Genomic DNA, 16,354 nt, shown 5'->3' on the forward strand with positions numbered 1-16,354 from the left:
ACTTTAGTCTTTGGGATCAACAGAATTTTACCACCGTTTCATGTTTTATTAACTCTTCTAACTCGTGGTTCATTTTTATCCTGTAACTTCCATTTTCCAATGTGGGCCCGAAAATTCTCCTGAGGATCTTTCTTTCGAATATGGCCAGTTTATGTTCTTCCCTTTGAATGAGGCACCATGTTTCACAGCCATAGGTAGCTACTGGTCGAATAACTGTTTTGTAGATAAGCAGTTTGCTATTCTTGCTTAAGATTTTCGAACTCAGTAGACCCTTACAGGCGTAGAAGCACTTATTAGCAGCTATGAGTCGTATGTTCACCTCTTCTGTTGTTTTATTGAGTGTGTTTAGGTTAGAGCCCAGGTACGTGAAGCTCTGCACCTCTTCCTATACCTGCTGCTCCACACAAATATTTTGAGGTGGACCCTGCTCTTGCGTGGATACCATGTATTTTGTTTTGCAGGCATTTATTTCCAATCCAAGCTTTTCCGCTTCCTTTTTCAATGTAGTGGCATGGATTGGATTGGCTAGTTATGACTATGTCGTCAGCATAGGCGCACATCTGGGATGTGTTAGAGTTAACACAACCCCTTATGTCAACCTTACGGGCTATGGCCTCGAGAACCAGGTTGAACATCATGGTGGAGAGTGCGTCCCCCTGCCTTACACCAGACTCAATCACAATATGGTCCGTTAGCTCATTTTGTATGTTTATGACGGCCTTTGACTCAGTTAGAGAGACATGTATTAGTCTTCCAAGCTTTGAGGGGATTCCTAGTAATTTTAGTGCATGCTTGTTAAATGTTAGGTGTTGAATGTTACATTAAGATACTTCCAAGTTACTGGTTGTTATCGGCATGCAATAGACTACGTAGTATTCCTAAATTGACTACTTGTAACTGTTATTTCGGTCAAAACTACCAGATAAAAGATCTCCTCTCACTTCTCATGATGATATAAATTTAATTACCAATTTTATTTTCTCTTATGGAAACCAAGTCACAAAGTCAATCGACTTAAATCAAAGATGTTGAAAAAACCTTTATTGTTGAGCCTAACTGTGTGAAATTTAAGAAAAGAGGACCGCTGCAGCTCTACTGATCATGTTTGCTACAAGTTACTTTGCATTGAAGGTTCATTTGAGGAAAGCTTAATACTTTTCAATATAATTTCAGATTCACCCTATTGGTTAATTACATACATGATTATAATATGTGCATGTATATTATATTTCCAAAATATTTAAATTCATAGAATTGGAATAGAGACTTCAAACCATAAAGCGAGCTTCTATTTTATTTTTCGGGTCAGCAATAGGAGAACATACTGAACTTGTTACCAATACAATCACGCTTATAATCATTTCATTCGAAAATCGAACTGCCTTCAAATTTCTTAATGCGAAATAAGTATATATTTTTGAGTTTCTTTATATCTAGATTTTGACCTAAACGATGGTCGGGCAGATTTGTATTATTGTTGAAACATCAAAATTGTATGACATATCTAAATATTAATACTTTAACGTCTATTATTATCCCAGATTTATATTGGTCAGTATGATTTAAATTTTTTTTTACCAAAATCATGTCTTCTCTAGGCAAATCATCAATACAAACCAACGGAGTGTGGGTCCTTGCTTCTTCCAATGACTACTTTTTCCTTATCCGAAGTCACTGATTTTTCTGGAGTATACTGAAGTCACTACTGGAGATATGTAATTGTAATTAAATACAGCATATATAATAGAAGACACTTAAAAATGTTATATATAATGTTAAATAGTATAAATTAAATTTCCAGTAAGTACAGTCCATGGTGGCCAAGTGATAACGTGTCGTCTTATAAAGTCGTGGGTCTCCGGTTTTAATCCCGGGTTTGACGAATTTTCATTTGATGTTTGAACCTGAGAATGGACCTAATAGGTTGAGCAAGTGTTTAATATCTATTTCCCGTAAATACAAAAAATACAACCTCTACTACGAGGAGGTATATGTACTTTATGATTAAAATTGAACACGGCAGGTAGAATAATTTTAATATGTAAACTTAATTTTTCTTTAAATATTTTTTTGTTTAATGAATAAACACACACACTGATAAAAAATATAGGATTCATTGTAGAATAAAACTTAATATATTACACACAGCACATATCTCTTCTCTACAAAAATATATTTAGCTAGATAGAATAACTATAATTTTTTTTACTTAACCTGAATAGAGAGAGGACGAAAGAAAGAGTAATTTATTAGTAATAATTTAATTAATTCACAAACAATGCCATGAATAATGTCACAAATTGATATAAAAATACACATTGTAATGGATAATTGACAATATTTTTTAAAATTAAACTTCGAACGATAATATCCAACAACCCGTTTCCTGACTTCCCGTCTGCTGACATTTTCAATAATGTTTTTTTAATAACAATACAATTATCAAGGCGAATAAAAAAATGAGTCAAATAAACTTAAGTACACACTTCATTAAAATTATGCGTAAGTGATTAAATCCCCCGGACTTAAAGTGTTCATGTCCAAATTTAAGTAACGATCTTGATTAAGGAACCAGTTTACCTATAAAGTAATGCTGCAATGATACATTTGTATCACACAATTTAACAGTCCAAAACTAAAAAGGTATAAGTCAACTTGTTAAAAACTGAGATATCACAGATTAAATGTATGTCACATTACAGTGATTCTATAAAATATTGAAAGTTTTCATATTACAAAAAATGCATGTTATTTAATACGAAGCTTGTATCGTCAATGCGTATAAAAATATTATTTTTTAACAACAAAATAATCTATTTTCATTCATTACAGTCTGTTTTCATCAAAGTTGACTTAGGCTTTTTTAGTTTTAAGCTTGTCGATTTATTCGCATATTGTTCTGACCGAATGGACTATAAAAGACTTCAGTCAAACGGATAGTTCATCATTCGATTCCAGTCGACGATTACCAAAACAACCCTTCCCACAAAATGTTCAAAGTCGTAAGTTTTCCATTTATTATTAGGAAAGTTTTGTGTCTGTCTGTTTTCACTTTCCGAGAATTTCATCCTAATCGCCGATATATTTGCAAAAACTTAAACGTCTAAAGGGAAATTGTGAGTAAAACTTACTTTAAGTATATTTACTATTGACTTATAATTTTAACGCCCCCACTTTTAATATATTTAATAATATATAAATATTTAGACTTTGATCCTGTTTTCAAAATAAGGCTTATTGTATTATCATTTTATATAACCTAATATATTTTTTTTATCATTGATTAATTAATTCCAACAAAAATATAGAATTTTATTATAGAATCATGGATAGCGAATCATTTTCAACAAATGCGTTAAATTATATGCAAAAATCTTGAAAAAAATAGTGGCATGTCAGATAAATAAAATAATAAAAAAAACATACTTTTGCACAATGCTTCATTGTAAATTTAACAATACAGATGTATGCTATATATGTTTTAAATATATTTACACATTGAATACACAAATATTATATAATAATTTAATGAGATATTTGTCATTTGTCTGGTGTCAATTCATGTATTCGCGATTCATTATTAAAGTGGTTTTCGAATATAATAATAATAATGCGATTTATAAAAGAAACCTACACTACATTTCAATCAAACAATAATTCCCTAAGATATGTTTTACCTTTCATTTGAAATAATTCATCGACGAAAATAGTGGTTCACTGTAATATGTTTACCGAAATATGAGCAAACGAATGGTTTGCTATTTTTTTCATGGCATTAAACGTACCGAATAAGGAGTTCAATTGTTTTAAATAAATCGCTAAGGGTATTTCGATAAAAAATATTATTAAAATTGTCGTGTTGTGTCATCTGTTCGAATTCGGATAAAATATGCCAGTGTTTCCAGATGAATTTATTTTAAATAATTACAAGATAAAAAGAACTTTTTAAATACAACGTTTTTAAATTTTCTGTTGAATCATATAAACTTGACTTGACTAGCTTAAACGATCAAAAAATTTTGTACTTGATAGAAATAATACTGAAATATCATTTTGACATATCATATTGATTTCCATAGTAACGCACTTATATATTAATAATTTAGTTGCTAGGACCCCAGACCCCTAGCCACCAATAATGGTGTCGAAATAACTTTTCATACAATACAGAATTAACTGAAAATGAATTCAATTCTACTTAAAGATGGCTAAAAGTATTAAAATAATGTTTTGGCATCGTGTTCTGATATATTCGAAAAGTTTAAAATGTCTAGCTAGTCGGGAAGTTAGTTAAAATCGATTGCAAGATTTGTACCGGATAAATAACCACCGTAAAAATAAGAATACGAGCTAATAAAAGCGTTGTAAAATTCATTAAAATTTAGATAAATTAAGTACTTCGAACATTGATTACACAAAAACGGTTACGCCATCCCTGTTATAGAATATAATTAATCACAACACAACATATTTAATCTAATGAAAAAACAAAAAAAAAATATTCCATTTTTGATGTTTTCATACCGGAAAGATTTTTTCTTATTTTCTTATACGTGATTTAAAAATCGAAGTTAATGAATCTAATGAACGGTTAAAATTTGATTCACTTATCTCATCCGTTCATTTGTTTTATTCGCGGAAATAGTACAGTAGTTCTAAGTTCGTCTCAGGAATCATTCATTTTTTCATACCATCGTTTTTATTATGAGAATGAATATCGTACGTAGTTTATTTTTAATTTGTAACAAAGGGAATTAAATTTATATAAGTCGATATTAAATATCCGTTATGTCTATTCGGTGCAGACTGTATGAAGATAGGCATATCAATTTTTTTCGATGGTAATTTATTCATTTTATTTTAAAACATTTTTTTTGTTTCAATATTAATTAGCCTGCTTTGATAATATTGTATTATATATGTTAATATTATTGATTGTCATGACGGATACACTACTTGTGTCTCATGAGTTTTACAATTAATATCCGTCCGCATGTCATTATGTACACAATATTACAACAGTAATATTTTTTTTTATAAATATCATATAATATTAAATGGATTGTTTCTCTTTTATTTCTAGTTCCTTTTCGCCGCCCTCGTGGCCTTCGTAGCCGCTAAGCCCAGCAACATCGCGGCCTACAGCGCCCCCCTGGTGTCCACCTATGGCGCCGCACCTTTAGTATCTGCTTATGGCGCGTATCCCGGAGTGTCCGCTTATAGCGCGTATCCCGGAGTGTCCGCTTACAGCGCTGCACCCGTAGTATCCGCCTACAACGCGTATTCCGGATACCCAGCAGTTTCAGCGTACAGCGCCCACCCTGCCGTTTCCGCCTATGGAGCTTACCCAGCAGTCTCAGCGTACGGAGCCCATCATGGACTTTCAGCGTACAGCTCTCCGCTCGTCAACGCCTACTCTGCTGGAGTTCCCCTCGCTTATTCTTCTGGACTTAAATACTATTGAGCATTCGACCGACAGGCTGTGAATATGATTGTCTTCTGAAATATTTATTGTAACGACTTATTACGCGCTGTAACATAGCGCAAGCAACTCTTTGAAACTATTTTTTCTTTTATAAATTACCTTCAATTATATTAAACAGTTTGATTCGATAACATTTTATTTTTATTTATTTTTTATGAGTGTAATGTTTTAACAAACATACGTCTTCTTTTTGTGTCATAACCGTCAGACGTTAGCGATGATTTTTGCTAATTTTACGTGTCTTTTTCTACAGAAAACAGAGATGGAGTATTGAGCTCAAACCATTCTTTGATATTCTTGAGCAATGACGTTCATCTCCTAACAGGACCTAGCTTACCGGAAAATTTTCCTTAAATGATTAGATACAGAACTTGTTATTAATCGGTATACCATATATGGTGAAACTAAAGTATGTTAACTTTTTAGTTTTTACTAATCTAGACTTAAACAAACGTACGTTAATTCTAGCGTGTCTCAGTTTATATGATAAACGATAAAATTATACATAATGTTATAATTACGGCGGCTCTCGTGGTGCAGTGCGTAAGGCGCTGGCCATCCATCCGGGAACTGTGGGTTCGATTCCGGTGAGGACACAATATATTTATGTAATTTTCTCAAATTCTAGGTGTTTGTGATTGTTCAAAACTACTAACAACTATCTTGTACGAAAAAGCAAGGACAATGGTTATTAATAATATAAAATTAAAAAAGATGGTATAATCACATCATATTGTTTTTTAATTATTAATAAACATGTCCTTGCTTTTTCGTACAGGCTTTGAGAAAAACACATAAATATTGTGTCCCGACTGGGAATCGAACCCAGAACTCTCGGGTGGAAGGCAAGCGCCTTGCGCACTGCACCACGAGAGCCGCCTTATAAATTAATTGTAGAGTTTGAGGTGACACCGTTAATGGTAAAAATGAATAAGGAATACCAGTTTACGATCAAATCGAGAGTGCAAAGTGAGCATAGTGGTGTCGACCATCAGTTCCCTGTTAACTGTAGAACGGCAAAATATTAATTTCTTAATCCTGCAAATACTATACAATTTGTAAAATATATAAATAATAATTATGAAAATATAATTATCTTAATTCGTAATGATAATATAAATTAATATTAAATTCTATCAATTAGTTTATTCTATTTCAGTTGTAACACCAAAGTATTGATATAAATTGTAGATTTTTATGTTATTTCAAATGTAATGAAATCAAATTCCACTAATTATTGTAAAAGTTTATTTTTACTACCAATAATAAAAATAATATATTTACCTAACAAGAAACACATCTAATAATTAATTATTAAATAATATATTTATTTTTAAATAAAATAATGTAAAACTCTGTGAAAATATGTTTATTGGTAGAGTATTTCACTATATCGGAAAAAATATCTACCTACTTATCTAGTACTAGTACTTTATAATATAGACGAAAATAATTTGATGTTATCTATTCAATATATAAGTATACGTAGAAAGCTTTATAGTATAGGAAGAGGTTTATCGTAATAGATTTTCATGAAAGCAACAGTATCTGTTTTAGCAGAGTCGAAATGGTATATAATTAACTTGTCCAATGAAACGTTATAAACAACATATTATTATCATCTTTACGAATTTCACAGGAATTTTTGAAATAATACCCGTCTTAATTACCGTTTATCACAATAATTATGGTAAATGTGTAATATGTACATAATACATATATTTACTTTATGTTTACTGAGTATTATGAACATAAACCACGATTCTATTTTGTGTCGAATTCCTAGTATCAACAAACTGAATTCGTTAGGTAATTATTGCTAACCCACGCTGTTGAATATTGTAGACTATTTTGGTATATGAGATATCATAATAATCATGAATATTACGCAGGCTTAAAAAGAGCTTATTATTAATGTGCTAAGGGTGAGAGTGGTACATTTTTCCAATAACTTTCATTAAAATAAATAATACGCATTTAATAATATTTTTTTTAGATAAATATTATCTTAAAATTTAATAACTATATAATATATTCGTTTTTAAGACTCAATTTTACAACGTTTTTATTAGCTCGTATTCTTGTTTGTCCGGTGGTTGTTTATCCGGTACAAATCTTGCAATCGATGTTTAACTAACTTTCCGACTAGCTAGATATTTGAAACTTTTAAAATATATTATCAGAACACGATGCCAATGCATTTTCTAAATACTTTTAGCCATCTTTTAGTAGAATTGAATTCATTTTCAGTTAATTCTGTTTTGTATGAAAAGTTATTTCGGAAGAAATCCGTAGGTAATCCAATCCACTATTATTGGTTGCTTCTGGGATCCTAGCAACTAAATTATTAATATATACGTGCGTTACTATGGAAATCAATATGAAATGTCAAAATGACATTTCAGTATTATTTCTATCAAGTACAAATTTTTTGATCGTTTACGCTAGTCAAGTCAAGTTTATATGATTCAACAGAAAATTTAAAAACGTGGTATATAAAAAGTTCTTTCTATCTTGTAATTATTTATTATTACATCGTATTTTATAAATAATTTTATTGTTTGAATATAGTTTGATAAGTTCTTTAGAATAATTTCGTAGTTTTAACGTACTCTTTTTCTTCCATTGAAAATAATTGAAGTCAATTTGAGGCAGTTGTTGAACAAGTGATTGATGCTGATTGAAAAAAATGGATAGACAATTAATTAAATTAAATTAATAAATTAAAGACACACCAATTCCACAAAAACATTTATTAATTATTGAAAAAGTAATATATTGTGTTAAAACCAAGCAGGTAAAATTCTAACCATGACCATCCGGTGCTACAGAGCGTAATGCTACTAAACGAAGTATAACCACAAACTTTATTACATTTAGTCGAATTAAAAACTTAATCCTAAAATAATTAATTTAACGATAATAAAAATTACCCGACATCAGTCATCTTCCATAGTACACCTAGTGATAGTTCAGATATTTTATAAATTACAGAATACAATACCAAACATATATATGTGTTTCATTATTTTTCATTATACAGATAGTAATACCGGTATATGTTACACCGAATGTGTGAAATTGCGTATTACAAGAAATCAGCAAAATTTTGCCGAATTCATGAAAAATGCAAGCCCGTTGCCTTATTCATCAATTAGGCAAATTATCTGCCGAGTGCGTGAATTCGGCAGGGTATGGAATTCTTAAACTGTCAACATGACAGTAGCAAAAGTAAATTTAATACTGATGATTTTATTAAATATAATTGGACATAATATAATTTATTATAACATAATATAATTTAATATTATTAGGTTCGGTTAGGTTTTGTAATTCTGAATTCAACTAAATGTCCATTTTGAGGTTAGCTAACAACTGTCCACAAACTATTTATTGTTCTAGATTTTTTTGGGCATAGTAAATGGATATGAACGTTATTGTAGTTATTGATTGGTATATTTTTATATAATCGATGACATTTGACACATTTGGTTAGTTTGATTAGTTACAAAAAACATCACCGGAGCGCCACTAACTATTTTGACCAATGCATGAGCATCTGGCACATTTGGTTTAGTTGCAAAAAACACCACCGGAGCATCACTATCTAATCTACCCAATGCATGAACTAGGCTGAAAAATTACTGCCGAATTCACGCACTCGGCAGATATTTGGCCTAATTCATGAATTTGATTTCATGTGGTACGCAATTTCACACATTCGGCGTAACATATATGTATTAAAAAATACAGGAATATTAATCAGTAAATAAATATAGCATATAAAAAAATTCTTTAAAACTATAATAATTAAAGCAAAAATATCAATAAAAATACTATAAATGCTGATTTTAACATCTCTATAAGACCATTCCACAAATTATTGTAATGCTTGGTAATTTAATATTCGTACAAATACATTATTATTAAGTAAAGTTTTACTGCGGGAAAAATCTGGTCGAACGTTTATTGAAAATACAATCGTCAAATAATGAATTATTGACTAATAATTGTACAAAATAATATAATATGTTCTACGAATATTTTCCGATTATGACATATTATATAGTGGATTTTTTAAATCGATTATTTATTTTTATCTCGTAAGAAAAACTACCAGACATAGTGTTGCATACTCTTTTTATTAACAGAATTTTACTATTCCACTACTGTATAAAATGCTATTCTTAGAAGTTAAACGTATAAAACATTAAACAATTAGGAAACAATCCGTTGTGGTGAATTTTATAATATGGAAAATTCGCCACTATAATTACTAATTATAATACTTGTGTCGCTAGATTTCAAAATCAACCAAGTCCACCTTTAGGTATTTTTGACTTTTTTTGTGAATTATTGAAGAACTAATGCTTTTTAACATTTCTGCATTATCTAAATGTCTAACTTATTAATTTTGAATATTCAATAATCAAAATAATATAAAATTTTACCCTTGTGACAACGTACTTGACAAAACAAAAAGCTATTTTTCTCCTATTCATCCATTATGAACTTGGCTGATTTTGAAATCTAGCAACACACTTATACAAACGTAAACGTATTTAATCTCGATTTCCAATAAATCTAAAAATGCGTGCATAAACTTTCAAATTCCACGATTAGCTTGTACTCTAAATGTAGCTTTTTAAAGGATGCATATTATAATATTTTTCATAAAAACCATGTTGAAGATAACTTTTGATCAAATAAAATTATCTTCTATTCCTAAAATCAAAAGTAAATCTACTAAAATTTCAATAGACATGGCAACACTATTTGGATAAATAAGATATTTATCACGAATCGATACGTGCCATGTGTTAAAATTTTTATGTGCACCCATAACATACGATTATTTTTGATTTAAGAAACTGGTACTTTGAAATCGATAAATACCGGAATCTCAGTTTTTTAAATACCGGTATTGCAATCCTTAACCATTATTTAATTTTCACTGAGATCAATTTTATTGAAACTACTTATCGTTGATAAGAGTAGGTATTAAATTATTAACAAAGGCGTGATGAACAGAGAACAACGATATTTCTATCAGCAAGAAATAAAAACCAGTTTTGCGATAATGACATGTGGCACTTGTGTTTTTAATTTAAGCAATTCTCTCAATAAATCAATTGTGATTAACTTATATCTGTATGCGTAAGATAAACTACGGTAAGTCCATAATGACAACTTTACAGGAGAGACAAATTAGTGACCGACATTGTTTTGTAATGTGATGTGTTATTTTTTTTACTTTGTTTTGTGTTATTTTTTCTTGTTTTAAAGAATCTTTTTTTTTGTTTTTCGTTTCTTAAGAGCATACTTTAGTGAAACGGCAAATAATTTTCATCAATAGGTGGGATGTAATTTCGCACGCGTCGCCATTTAGAGAGCGATAGTCGACCTGTGAGCACGTCAATTTGTTTTGTGATGGCGTTGGAGGTCATTAATTCTTAAATCGTGTAAAGATGACTAAAAAACGTTACGTATTTACTCGAAAAACAAAACAAGTCAATGAATGTATTATTATTATTACTTAAATAACAATAAACATAACATTAAATGGACGCATATTGAATTTTTATGACAAATTGTGTACTTGGACAATCTGCGCTTCGCGTAGTAACGATTTTTTTAGATCATGCCTCAGCTGAAGTATAGCTTTAATGCCCAAATCGGGGTCTTTTTCCTTTATTACCTCCACGACATGACATGATAATGGTTTATTTTTATTTATAAAGACGTTCATTTTTTTTTTTTTTGTTACAGATTTTCATTATGGTAATAACTATTTTTCATCAAATTTGGACTTACCGTAGTTAACTTCTCGAATGCAGATTTTATTCCATACAAGTTTGATCAGAATGTCTCAAAATTAAAAAAAATGTTGTTTAAAAACCAAATATATCGATGTAAATTTTTTTTAAATAGATAGAATTAAAATCTGTACGCGGATAATGTGAAATTATTCCTAGATATTTATTAGTCGGTGATAAACACTAAAGTTAAATTTAGATTAATTACGTGCAATTCACAATTACGCGTGATTCACTGTTGTGTACTAATGAACCAATGCCTTGTTGATTCAGTAGGGTTTATGTGTGCTCCTGCATATATGAGATACGTGACCAAAAGACTTGGATTTTATTTTTTGAAAACTTAAAAATAATCCAGTTGGCCAGTTGGCCAGTGCCAAGTAGTAGTTTATCACCCTATCATCCCGTCATGAATGATCGATTTAATGAATGAATGTATTACTTACAGGCTACAGATACTTTACGTAACTTTTGGATGCTGTTTATATAATATATAAACAATTATGGTCGTGGGGTGTTATATATTTTATAACACCCCATGACCACAATTGATATCTACGCCCTGCAAGGTTGATTATAAGAATGATAGATAAGGCGATGGAACAATTGGTACTATGATCCGAAGCACAGAACAGATAATAAATAGAATACCGATAGGCCATATTCAATACGCCGCATGTTGATGCAGTGTTTTGAATGTGTGAGTATCCTACGAAAAATGAAGCACGTATTATGCACGTGCAATAGTGTGTGTAATACACCAACATTAAATGAGCGTACGTGCATAAACCGAGGGCAGTTTTCAGTATTCGACGTAAAACGTATTCTTGACACGTGTGTAATTTTAACCCAGATTCTTCCTTATTCGAGTCGGTTATCTGCTATCGCCTTTCCCGTTATGTATTTCAGTTCCCATTATTTCTGAGTTCCATGATCCCAAGCGATACGATGACAGGGTAAAATATATAAGTGAGTCAGAGTCTCTCGGCCAACTGCACGATAAACGTTCTCCAATTTTTCGGTCAAGTAATATTAAGAGATCCGAGTGGCTTGGAGAGAAAGGCGATCGCTGGTGGCTTTGAAGGGAGAAGGTTGTAAGGGCGTGCGCTTTCCAGATGGAGCGACACTCGTCGATGCGAAGAAATCGACGTAATTAATAATAACTGAGGTAACAAGATCAGTGCAGGATCACTAAAGATGAAAGAACCATTTCCGGTAATTCGGAAAAGGATATAATAAAAAGTAATGTGTAATTTAAATGTATAAATCTAAAATGATTGACAGAGGGATTGAGAATACTTAAAACGAGTAGCTTTTCAGTACCGTAATCTACGATTATAAATCTCAGGGTAGTTTATGTCCAACACATGCCAGAAGCATAGTTTACAGACATCATCTCCGCCAAGAGCTTCGGAAGAAAGAAGCCAGTCCTACAAGTAAAGAATGAAGAACGATACAACAGCCCTTCATTACCAATGACGATGACTGGAGGTGACCAAAGCTTGAGGGAAGTAGATAATGTCTAATAGTTAGCACTAGTAAATAGGTTACTTATGTGTCTTTTCAAGATACACATCTTAATTTATAGGCAACTATCTGGTAAGATAAATTATTATGATACTTATTAAAATTAAAAAAGATTTGCGGTATGTGATTTAATAAATTATGTCGATATCACGGTCAATCAGGACATTTATTACAAAATGTTTAACTCACGTGTATTACGGATATATTTTTAATATATACCCAAGTATAATGCTGCCAAGTACGCGAATTATCATACAAATGGCTTCACTTTCTTCATCACATCAGCAAAAAACAAAGGTGTATGATCTGACAAAGTCGTTAACCACACATTATTATGTAACTCGAGCACAAAAAACGACCTTGTGTGTTTTTTCATCTAATTCTTCGCAAACCTGTTTGTTTATTGTTTAACAGTTGGTCCCCTATAATTGGAGTGAATCGCTATGATTTCATTTTCTAACAAGTGCTTGACTATAAATAGGGATGTGTTCTAATTAACAATATCACTCGATTACAGTCTTCCACCCCGACGACAACCCAACTCCTTTCTTTCAAAATGTTCAAGATTGTAAGTATAAACATTAATATCTTTGAAAATTGTACAACCAACGAATTAATCTTTCCTGTTTACCTCGTGTTGTCCTGAATTCGTGCTATTCCTAAGTTATTTTCAAATGTGTTGAATATTTCAAATCCTCAATTTTCTCTTATCTCTTGTACGTTTTAATTTTACTCCATAGTGTTAACATAAATATTATATTTAAAGATGTCTTTCAAAATATGTGTTTTTTATTATACATAAACTACATTTTCATTTATCTTCACGCCCAGTCTATATTTAATAATTGCAAGATAAAAAGAACTTTTTATATACAACGTTTTTAAATTTTCTGTTGAATCATATAAACTTGACTTGACTAGCTTAAACGATCAAAAAAAATTGTACTTGATAGAAATAATACTGAAATGTCATTTTGACATTCATATTGATTTCCATAGTAATGCACGTATATATTAATACTTTGTTGCTAGGACCACCCACTTAGCAACCAATAATAGTAGATTGGATTACGGATTTCTTCCGAAATAACTTTTCATACAAAACAGAATTAACTGAAAATATATTCAATTCTACTTAAAGATTTTTAGCCATCTTTCATATTAAAAAAATGTATTGACATCGTGTTCTGATATATTCTAAAAGTTTCAAATGTCTAGCTAGTCGGGAAGTTAGTTTAAATCGATTGCAAGATTTGTATCGGATAAACAACCACCGGACAAATAAGAATACGACCTAATAATTATAATTATCGTCCAAATAGTTTTCCCCTTTTGCAAGCCTTAAGATTATTATTTATAGATTAAGATATATTTTGAGACTATATATATCTATTAATTGTTTTTTAATGACAGACCTCTCACTCAATATTTTGTGTTTTAAATCAGTATCCGTAAATAGTTTAACATAATCACTGCTAACCTTTTAATTACAATAACACCACATTTAAATAACACGTTAATTCCTTCTAATGGCCAACGAGTCCAAACGCGCCAGTCGCGGTGATAACACTAAATGAGTTAAATGAATTGATGAATGCCGATTCGCCGTTCATTTAGAAGTGGCTCGGAATTAAAAATCGGCGTTTGTGTGTATAGACATTTATTGATAGATTTTTGTAAGTAATTACTGAGATGTTTGATGTATTTCTTTAACACACATAATTTGAAAAATATATAACGAAAAAAATACGACACCCAATGGGAGTCGAACCAGCGCTCCCTAGAATTCGCGTCCATATTCTCTAATTAACTGAGCTATGTGTATCCTCTCTAATTGTAACGAAATTAACTAGTTTGCGTATTTTTGACAGTCGACTTTTCTATATTAAATCAAAGTATTAACAATTACATTAATTACTAGATGGTATCAGGATCTCTCCAAATTTTTGTTGCAACGTACTTGCACATGCTAATAATTTCATAAACTAGTTTTATTTTCAAATTTATCGATTAATAAAGAATGTGACATTCTTAAATGCGAGGGGTGCAATACTACTAAATGACATAATATAATGGTGTACTTTGCATTTTGTTTTTGAAACTTTATTTTATTTTATAAAATTGTTTATGTTTTATTATTATTATTATCTTCTTCTCTCTTGTGAGAGTAATATTTGTTAGAATATAAATCTCATGTTGTAAACGTCCTGAATTTTGTTTTCTCCACAGTGTTACGTTTTCATAAATAAATCGTCTGAATTATTCGTTGAATAATAAAAAAGTTTACTATTTATTTAATATGACAGTCAAATTTAAAAAAAAATCGCAGTTCAATTCCATTTATTTATTTACAATCATTATGATTAGTTACGAGTAAAATGGTGATCTAGTCATTAATTCTTCATTTTGATAGTTAGTATATCGATAAAGCAATCGCTCCTAGTTACATAATTAATATATTTATTGAGTAATGTTAAAACAGCGTACCCGTAAAAATTATTTTTTTATAAATAATTTAATTACATACATCCCCTATGCCACCTGCAATGTCTCCACACCCTTTCATAAATATATCATAACGTAACAAATAGGATTCGTCTATCAATGTCGTGTAGAAAACGTCCCATGATACTGGTTGCGAACTGCTTGCACTAAACCTAAAGTATGCAAGATTTCTAATATTACTTCGTTCAAACCAAATTGAGAATAGATACTATAATAAACTTATGTTTTCTTTATTACATACATATTTATTTAACTGACTGTTATTTTTTCCCTTTATTTCAGTTCTTCTTCGCCGCCCTCGTGGCCTTCGCTGCCGCCAAGCCCTACGGTATCGCTCCTCTGGCTTACAGCGCCCCCTTAGTCTCCGCGTACAGCCACGCACCCCTAGTATCCGCCTACGGCGCTTACCCTGCTGTGTCTGCCTACAACACCTATGGCGCCTACCCAGCTGCCTACAAGACATATGGAGCTTACCCAGCTGTGTCCACCTATGGAGCCGCTTACCCTGGCGCATACAGCGCATACTCAAGCCCCCTTGTTAGTGCTTATTCTCCCCTCGGTTACTCTGGATACCACGGATATTCTAAATATTATTAAACCACAACATCGCTTGAAGTGGAAGAATATTAATATTTTGCTCATGAATTAATTATACCTTAACTGTGATTTCTTATAAGCTCTAGTTTCAGTACGAACATTTTAATAAATATTTTTTCCCCGTGAATTTATGTTTTTCATTTTTTTTTTCAATTTAATATAAGTATATATTATTTCGTAACATGTGATAAAACTATTTACTAGAAAAAACATCGAATCTGGGCAATTTTCCGATTAAGCTACTGAGGTATATTTTTATTATTTCTATGGTGACGACGAAATAAGTCAAAATAAGATGAAATTGGGTTAAGTATACTATCGCTTAGTGGTTAATCAGATATTATATATCTACATACTATCGCTTAGTGGTAAAGTATGTACAAAATTTCACCTTTCTTTAAATTATGGATAGAAAAATAATAAG

At 30.9% G+C, this 16,354-nt stretch overlaps 2 protein-coding genes across 2 annotated transcripts; both read left to right on the plus strand.

Moving 5' to 3' along the window:
• The first annotated feature begins 2,943 nt into the window (after window positions 1-2,943).
• Window positions 2,944-5,616, plus strand: LOC147063524 (uncharacterized). The gene is made up of 2 exons (XM_085959910.1): window positions 2,944-3,002; window positions 5,084-5,616. The coding sequence occupies exons 1-2, from the start codon at window positions 2,991-2,993 to the stop codon at window positions 5,462-5,464; spliced, it is 393 nt and encodes a 130-aa protein (XP_085816036.1). The 5' UTR covers window positions 2,944-2,990; the 3' UTR covers window positions 5,465-5,616.
• Window positions 5,617-13,330: 7,714 nt separating this feature from the next.
• LOC147063525 (uncharacterized) lies at window positions 13,331-16,049 on the plus strand. Its single transcript, XM_085959911.1, has 2 exons — window positions 13,331-13,396; window positions 15,616-16,049. Exons 1-2 carry the CDS (start codon window positions 13,385-13,387, stop codon window positions 15,928-15,930), a joined length of 327 nt encoding a protein of 108 aa, XP_085816037.1. The 5' UTR covers window positions 13,331-13,384; the 3' UTR covers window positions 15,931-16,049.
• The last annotated feature ends 305 nt before the right edge of the window (window positions 16,050-16,354 follow it).

The sequence above is a fragment of the Rhyacophila brunnea genome, unplaced genomic scaffold, assembly GCF_057557595.1.
Source record: "Rhyacophila brunnea isolate RB1 unplaced genomic scaffold, BYU_Rbru_1.0 scaffold_9, whole genome shotgun sequence".
Taxonomy (NCBI): domain Eukaryota; kingdom Metazoa; phylum Arthropoda; class Insecta; order Trichoptera; family Rhyacophilidae; genus Rhyacophila; species Rhyacophila brunnea.